The 9163-nt window shown below is 31.4% G+C and overlaps 1 protein-coding gene across 1 annotated transcript; it reads right to left on the minus strand.

The window, feature by feature from the left end:
- Positions 1-1230: 1230 nt before the first annotated feature.
- LOC100165772 (zinc finger protein 271-like) lies at positions 1231-3722 on the minus strand. The gene has a single exon (XM_003245565.4). The coding sequence runs from the start codon at positions 3409-3411 to the stop codon at positions 1780-1782; it is 1632 nt and encodes a 543-aa protein (XP_003245613.1). The 5' UTR covers positions 3412-3722; the 3' UTR covers positions 1231-1779.
- Between the last annotated feature and the right edge of the window lie 5441 nt (positions 3723-9163).

Consider the following 9163-nt stretch of genomic DNA (forward strand, 5'->3'; position numbering starts at 1 on the left):
TGGTTAACTTGCCCAGCTTTGCATACAACCCATCTATCTCCCATATCTTTACGTATTATTTCACCACATCCCAATTAGACCATTTTGAATTCGTAATTTTCAGTGTTGAGTGATATCTAGATAAAGTATCTAGATTCAAATTAAGTACCTTCATCTTATCTTGACGGATAAAAAATTGTATCTAATTGGTATGTTAGATTTAAATTACACAAATCTACAAAATTGACGTGTTTTTTTTCAATAATAGTTTACTCATTTAGTAATTTTGCATAATATTTTATAATATTATCACAATACTATCTATATGAGTACAAAATAATAATAACATTTTCGTGCTGTTTTCTATCAAATCGCAATAATATTGTATTCTATACTTTTACCACAATTTTTGGATACCAATAAATCAATGTTCGATTGTGAATTAATAATAACAGTAAGGCACCCGTCTGTCCGTTACGATCGTATATCAATTATCAATACATATACCAGAATACGGTTCATTCCAAGTTTATACAAGTTATAGCACCGTGTACCTGACACCCACCCCGTCTATCGGTAATAATGTTAAAAACACTAAAAAGAATTGTCGCACGGTAAAATCATTTGTATTATGGCGACTGCGCTTACTGACTATAATAGTGGCCTATGCTGCCTACAGAGTACAAACCGTTGAGTGTATTGAGTCATTTAAACTGTGTTGAATAATTAATATTTTCAAAAAGAATAAAGTTTTCTTAACTTATTTTTTTTTTTGTACTTATTTTAATTTATAGTTTGATTGTAATATAAAAAGTCTATAAACCAGTTTTTTTAAAGCAGAAAATATATTATGTAAAGTAGTAATGACTAATTAGTACCTAATTCAACCATGATTTTGGGGTAGATGTATTTGTCATATATTGAAATTGGTACTGATGATATTTTTTTTTGTAAGATTTTGATGTACCTATCTAATTCAAACTATTAACGAGTAGTTTTTTATATGTATAGAAATAACTTTATGTAGATACTCGGTACTAAGGATAATATGTCTAATAACACCATGGTAATTCTTTAAGTAGGTATGGGGGCTTCGATAAACCAAAAATATTAATAATTACTATAATTGATTTATCAATAAAAATAAGTATAATGTATATATATTATATCTAATATCATATATAGTTCATATTTTTGTTAAACCATATTTAAGGATTATTATCCTTAATATAAACATTTTGATATCTCAGAAACTACTTCTTAGGATTTTGATTTAAATGCATCAAAATGTTTAAGACAATCATCAGCTATGTAACTTACAGTAAAGGAGGGGGTTTCTCATTTAAAAATGGAAATTTGTAAGACCACAGGACACTACTTGTAATACAAAACATTTCGGGAATTTAAAAATATGGTCTTTACTTTAGGTGTACTTAAAAATTATAAAAATCAGATTTTGAACAAAAAAATTATTAAATGGAAAAATAGGCGATAGCGTATTTAAAACATTATTGGAAAAAAAATTATTAATATAATTTATAGAAAAATAAATAGATACTTACACTACTGAAGCTATATGAGTTAAGTGCAAAAAGAGGTACATTATAAAGTTTAGAATAATATTAAATCATTGTATACGAAATCCAGTTATTCTTAGCAAAGACGGTTAGGTTAGAATAGATTACAAAAACTATAAATTATATTTCTTTAAATACAAACACTGCAATTAACACTAAAGCTGGTTCAAAAATTAGTTAGGAAAAATTAGAAATGTTCTTATCCGGTATAAAATCTCAGAAGTCAGAATTCTCCTGTGTGGGTCCGTTGATGTGTTGTCAAATTGCAACTTTTACTGAATGACTTATCACATACATCGCACGCGTATGGTTTCTCGCCCGTGTGGGTCCGACGATGTGTTTTCAATGTACACATTTTAGCAAATGATTTTTCGCAAACATCGCATATGTATGGTTTATCACCCGTGTGGGTTCGTCGATGTGTTGTCAAATTGCAACTTTGACTGAAAGACATGTCGCATACATCGCATGCTAATGGTTTCTCGCCCGTGTGGGTCTGTCGATGACTCGTCAATGAATTACTTACAGCAAACGACTTGTGACATATATCGCATGCAAATGGTATCTCTCCTGTGTGGGTTCGTCGATGACTCGTCAGTGAACTACTTTCAGCAAACGACTTGTCACATATATCGCAAGCAAATGGTTTCTCTCCTGTGTGGGTCCGTCGATGACTCGTCAATGAGCCACTTTGGCTGAAAGACATGTCGCATACATCACACGCGTATGGTTTCTCTCCTGTGTGGGTACGTCGATGTTTCTTCAATGTGCCACTTTCACTGAATGATTTCACGCATACATCACATATGTATGGTTTCTCGCCTGTGTGGGTCCGTCGATGTGTTGTCAAATTGCAACTTTGACTGAAAGACATGTCGCATACATCGCACGCGTATGGTTTCTCGCCCGTGTGGGTCCGACGATGTGTTTTCAATATACACATTTTAGCAAATGATTTTTCGCAAACATCGCATATGTATGGTTTATCACCCGTGTGGGTCCGTCGATGACTCGTCAAATTGCCACTTTTACTGAATGATTTATCACATACATCGCAGTTGTATGGTTTCTCACCCGTGTGGGTTCGTCGATGTGTTGTCAAATTGCAACTTTGACTGAAAGACATGTCGCATACATCGCACGCGTATGGTTTCTCGCCCGTGTGGGTCCGTCGATGACTCGTCAATGTCCCACTTTTACTGAATGATTTATCACATACATCGCAGTTGTATGGTTTCTCACCTGTGTGGGTCCGACGATGACTCGTTAATGTCCCACTTTCACTGAATGATTTATCGCATACATCGCAGTTGTATGGTTTCTCTCCTGTGTGAGTCCGTCGATGACGCGTCAATGAACTACTTTCAGCAAACGTCTTATCACATATATCGCACGCAAATGGTTTCTCTCCTGTGTGGGTCCGTCGATGACTCGTCAATGAGCCATTTTGACTGAATGATTTATCGCATACATCGTATATGTATGGTTTCTCACCCGTGTGGGTCCGTTGATGACTCATCAATGTACACATTTTAACAAATGACTTGTCACATACTTCGCACGCATGTGGTTTCTCTCTAGTGTGGGTACGTTGATGTTGCATTAACATGTCACTTTCACTGAACGACATGTTGCATACATTGCATATGTATGGTATCTCATCCGTGAGGGTACTTCGATGACTCGTCAATGTACACATTTTAGCAAACGACTTGTCGCAGACATCACACAAGCAAAGTTTCTTCTTCTTATGTGTCCGGTGGTGTATAGTCAAGCTGCATCTATACGTAAAGAATTTATTACAAAGGTCACACGAGTACTGTTTCTTCACTGGAAAACCAGTTAAATTATTCATTTTTGAGTTATTAAATTCAATTCACTAAAATGTTGCTATTGTAATGATTATTATATTGGATAATTATTGTTACAATATAATATATTTACAACAAAACAAAATATTAATTGTGTTGTGTTTATAAACACATATTAGTTTTTCGTATAGTTACTTAGTTACTACATATAAACTCTTCTATTTATGATCGATTAGAGTTTTTTAGTAATAATTAATAAAAAATATTCGAGCCACGTGCAATTTATTGTAGTTGATATAACTATTGCTAGAAAATCATAAAGAATAATATTTATTCTACATTTTTGCTTCGTACATTTCACCTGCTCCCCCCCCCCCCCCCCCAAATATAATTGTTGACATTTTTTTTTTCTAAACATTAGTGTGCTATTAGTGTGAATTTGAGTGACTATTTTAAGACTTTGTGCGATACTGGTTTAACCGTAAATTCAAAAATATATATGGGGGGCTGGAGAGATGTTAGCCAACCCCCCTCACGGAAAAAAATACATTTTTAGAATTTTTCTTTTACCAAACATTAGTGACCAGTTAGGAACAACAAACTGTGTTTCTTTATATTTTGAACCTGGTAATATCTCCACAGTATTTTTACTTTTTTTAAAGAGCGTCTAAACTTCAAATTTTGACAAAATACGTAAAGATCACGACAATAAATCAATAAATTTGCAGATTATTTTTAGCTGTAAATTATAAGAATTTCTTTTAATATCCGTGGATCAAATTCGTTCCAAGGGATCAAAACGATTGTGCAAGACGTACATGTCCACAACCTCGCCCGTTTCCTTTTTCAACTTTTTTTAACGCCAATATTTAGTACTTCACTCCTGCCAATTGCTGCCACCACTTCCAGAATTCCTGCTTAATTACCGCCCATACAAAAATAAAAATAAATCATGAGTGGGGTTTGGGAAACGTACAGTCCAATTATAATTCTGAAAACTGGTGACCTGTAAATCTATATTCAATAAAGCTTAGGTGAATAAAAATGTAAGGTAAAAAAATATAATATAAATAAAAAAAATTAACTAAAAATATCCATTGAATAAAATAAATCTAAAAAAAAAATTAAATAAATATAAATTTAAAAATATAAATAAAAATCGGTGATAAAAGACTTATATTTAATAAAAATATATCTTTATTTGATATGAATGCATAAATGAATAAATATAGATTTATTTTTATATTAATATAAATTAATAAGATATATTAATAAAAAAATTTATTTGATAAAAAATCTTTATTCAATATATTTTATAAAAAAATTTCGTTTGAATAAAACAAATTTAATCCCCTGGTTAGTTAAAGGCCCACCCCTCACAAGTAGGAATGTTTTTTTTCTGGGAAAACGGAAACAATGTAAATCCTAAAAACTCCATAACAAATTCTAGCAATTAAGTAGCGATTTTTCTAACGAGGTTAGAAGGTTAGAAATATAAACCTATAAAAATTATAAAAATTATACCTAGAGAAAAAAAATATACGAAATAATAGTTTTAAACAGATATAAGTGTAACGAATAATAGTCGAAAGATAAATTGAAACATTCGAGATCTTTTCTACCGTATTACTTAGGGACATTAAGTTATTGGATTAGCTTCTAGTACATAACTATAATAGCTCAACAACTAGAGTAATACAAACAAAATTATGACACAACTTAAATACCTATTCAATAAATTTTCAAGCTACAATCAATATAAATTAATATAATAGAAATAGAAATGTCGGTTAAAATTAAGAAATTGGAAAACCAACAAGACAAAGCCGAATGTCAAATACAAATATATCATATAAATGGAGATGTCTGGATTTTATTTAATACAACAATTACACAGTTTTTATTTATGGTTTTTATGTCATAGAAATTTGATTTTCATATTTTGTCACTGTTTTTTTCTATTATACAAAATTAAGTTAGAATTAAATAATATGTTTTTGGTTAATTTTTAAAACTATTGTAAATTTTAGAGACATTTTAAAGATTTTTTTAAGTGTCTCTTGAATTTTTTTATTAATTGAGATGTCTTGTTGTTGGTCTCAGATCTTATGATATACAGAGGAAATAATTCTTATACATAATCGAATAGTAAATTAGCTATTGTCGTAATATTATGTGTAATGATAAATATAAGTATTAATGGTATACAGAGTTAGTGGTTTGGTAAGGAGCAAAATTTATTAATGGATAGATTAAAGCCGAGGTGTTAAAAAGAAATGTAGGTAAAAGTATGATATTTGTAGATCGTAAGTTATAAGTATCAATATTGCATACACTAAACGCCGTGTAACATTAAAGATGTCATAAACATTAATTATAGAGATACCTGAATTTTATTTTATTGAAATAATTAGATGGTACTAATTTTTATTTTAGATTCTGAGTGGAGAAATGAATGTATAGATTTTTCAGTAATGTGTTTAAAAAAAAATGTATTTTAGTGTCTGTCGTCACCGATTGGGGTAGAAACCCTGCTTCGATTTTCTTTAACAATATCTTGTTCAATTGGGAAGTGAATCTAGTTGGTGCATTTGGGATGCCAAGATTTAATATTCCCAATAGTTTTCAAAAGCGCAAGGAAAAATAAAATAAAAATTAAGGAAAACGGGAATTTTTACGCAAAATCGGTTTTCCACAAAATCTATTTGGATATTAAGTCGTACACTTAAAACAAATGACTGTAGATCCATGCATTTTAAATTTAATGTTTATATTAGTTGCATAAATATCATTGTTATTATAATATTATTACTGTGATAATAGTATGATAATAGTCGATCGCAAGTAATAAGTATAAATATTGCATACACTAACGACGTGTTACATTCAAGATAATTACTGAGTGACAAACGTGCTAAATAGTATATCTAAAACATAATATTATATTTCATTATTTTTTGTATAAAACGTCTCTCTGTGGTTTCAACGATATTAACGATAATTGTTGTATATGATATTGGCTAGCTAAAATGAGGATTATTAAAATAATGTTTAAACAACTCTTTTTGGTAAAGTAACCAAACATATTATGTGTTTAATGTATGTATTATTATAATTATATATTGGTTCAAAAATTTACATTATACTACCATTATAAATTAAACACAGCAATTCTTTTAAGATTCTTAAAAAAAAAAAATTACACTTTGGCCATTACAATAGCAAAATATAGACAGACACAGAATAAACGTATAGGATTACTGCATTATTTATCATATTAGTTGTAAGACTTTCGTAATTATTGTTAATTTTAGTTTTATATTACCATATTATATGTATTATTTAGCTAAATAGATTTTTACATAATACTTTATTATATAAACAAAGAGAAGAAAATATATATTTACTTATATTAATATCATAGTTATGCAAGAAATGTATATTACAAATAGTAATTAATTAATTTATATGAACTATTTAATGAATTTATATTTCAAATTGTAAACTCATGGGCCCACACACGAACATGTTCAGTGGGGCCCATTATCTTCTTGAAGAATAAGTAAAAATAGATAAAATAATAAATATATGATGGTAGAGTGCACATAGCTAGATGCACAAAATAATAATAACAAAGCGTTTTAAATATTTGTAACAGAATAATAATATTTGTTTGCAAGTTACAATAAAATATTATGGTTTTGCAATTCACAATTTAATAATGATGATGGCATGAAAACAGCAGAATAGAGGAAATTGTATTACAGAAAGGATAATATCAGACCCGTCGCAACTGTAGGTGGGTCAACTGTCCGAAAATCATATGACTTTCGAAGACATGACCGTCAAACAGGCAACCATCACCCGGAAGACATGTATTTATTAAATAGGTATAATAATTTTTTTATTCGTCCTGAGTCACATTTTTGTGTTTTTTTTTTTTTAAATAATTATAATAATTTTATTCGTCCGGAGACACATGTTTGTCATTTTTTGCTTTTTAAATAATAATAAAATCTCAGCCCACAGGAGAAGGCAGACACATTGCTCGTGACTGTCCTGCAGGGTTACCGGGTGGGATTTTGTAAAGCATTTTTCAATAAAATTAATAATTGCTACAGCGACAGGTGACTTGCGACAGTCGGAATTTAAATATGAGAACAAGAAAAGGGAAAAAGGGGACGCCTCTTATTACGAGCTTGGAAAGAGGGGGACAATAGTGCAATTTATACACTACGACAAATGATGACCAGAGTTTTGAGCTGTTGTTTGACCTTGTATTGGTTGGTGTCGACTTCGCCCGGCCTCGGGACCGCAGGTTTGACTTAGCCCATCATGGCTCGATGCATTACGTCATGAAATACAATATGGCCCAAAATTAACGGCTATTTCTTTTGACGTGTTGGCCACGAGATTTTTGTGCAGTGTATAATGCAGCAGAGACTTGACATGGTGAAATTACATGCTGTCAGCGGTCCGGAAAAAGAGTGAAGATCGGTCGACGACGGTGCTGGGCTGCTAGGCAAGTGACAGAGCTTCGTATTTCTCTTCGTGGTGTGGTGGCCGGGGGACACGTATTACATAATATTGTTGTTGTTTGATATTAAACGCACCATAACTTATTAATAATATTAAATGATAATTAATGTAAAAGGTATGGTTCAGGGAATATAATATATTCCCTGAACATAAAATATTATTTTAATAATAATAATGACGAAAAATTTTGTAATGTTACGAAGTATATTATATAATTAAATTAAACTTTAACACAATCCATCACAGTGACCCACTTGTTATCTACTGTTTTGAATATATTATTTAGCTTTAACAAATGTAGTAATAATTTAATAATGTAATAAAATGCAATATTGATTAATTAATTAAAAAATGTATTGAGTTTTAAGCAATTAATCACACAATAAATACAGATAAAAATTGTTAACTTCATGTATCTACGGTCATGGGTGGTTGCTACCCTGGCCAGGGGAACTGAGGTCATGAGCAGTTTTTGTGACTTGGTTGGCTTGCTGGACCGAGGGAACACTAGCAATACACGCAGTTCCATGTAGATGGATGACGCGAATCGCCTCCACTGAGAGAAGAGGCGTTTCAAAGGGCGTATTTCGTTGTTGCTTCCGATGAGAGTCTCGTCCCTGACCGAGGCAGGGGCGCCATTTGGGGGGGGGGGGCAGAGTGTGCACTCGCACACCCTGTAATTTTGCTGTCCACGATTGGCCTAGGCCTAATTAATACTATGGTCTGCAAATGGCCTTCAGTTTGCCAATCTTTAATTGTGCATGTACCGCAGCTATTCACTGATAATCATAAATAATATTATAATATTGTGTTCTTTAATTTGACAATTGATAAATTGATATCGGTATCACTTTATCCACTGGCACACACAAATATGTGTAAATGGTAAGTGGCTACTGACAGGGGTGGACTGGTTATTTTTGGCCCGGGGTGCAAAATTAATTAGGGGCCCGTAATTTTTTTTCAAACCTACCTAAATTAGGAAAGAGCCATTAGTTTTATAAGTAAATATAAAAAAAAAATTAAGAATAACATGTTGTTTATTTTTAGAGATGTTGAAATATGTTATTTTATTTTTATTTTGTATAATACCGTATTATACCAGTATTATACCGTATACCGACTGTGGGTATTCGAGGTCCCGAGGTGCTACTTGGTGTATAGAATCCTGCGCCAGTTCGCCCCTGGTTACTGATAGACAAGACATAGGTAATAATAATAATTATGCATCTATTCTATCTATAAATATCTTTACTA

The sequence above is a fragment of the Acyrthosiphon pisum genome, chromosome X, assembly GCF_005508785.2.
Source record: "Acyrthosiphon pisum isolate AL4f chromosome X, pea_aphid_22Mar2018_4r6ur, whole genome shotgun sequence".
NCBI classification, from domain to species: Eukaryota; Metazoa; Arthropoda; class Insecta; order Hemiptera; family Aphididae; genus Acyrthosiphon; species Acyrthosiphon pisum.

Excerpts from the sequence above, each read along its gene's own strand:
- LOC100165772 (XM_003245565.4), bottom strand. The coding sequence starts at position 3,411 with ATGAATAATTTAACTGGTTTTCCAGTGAAGAAACAGTACTCGTGTGAC.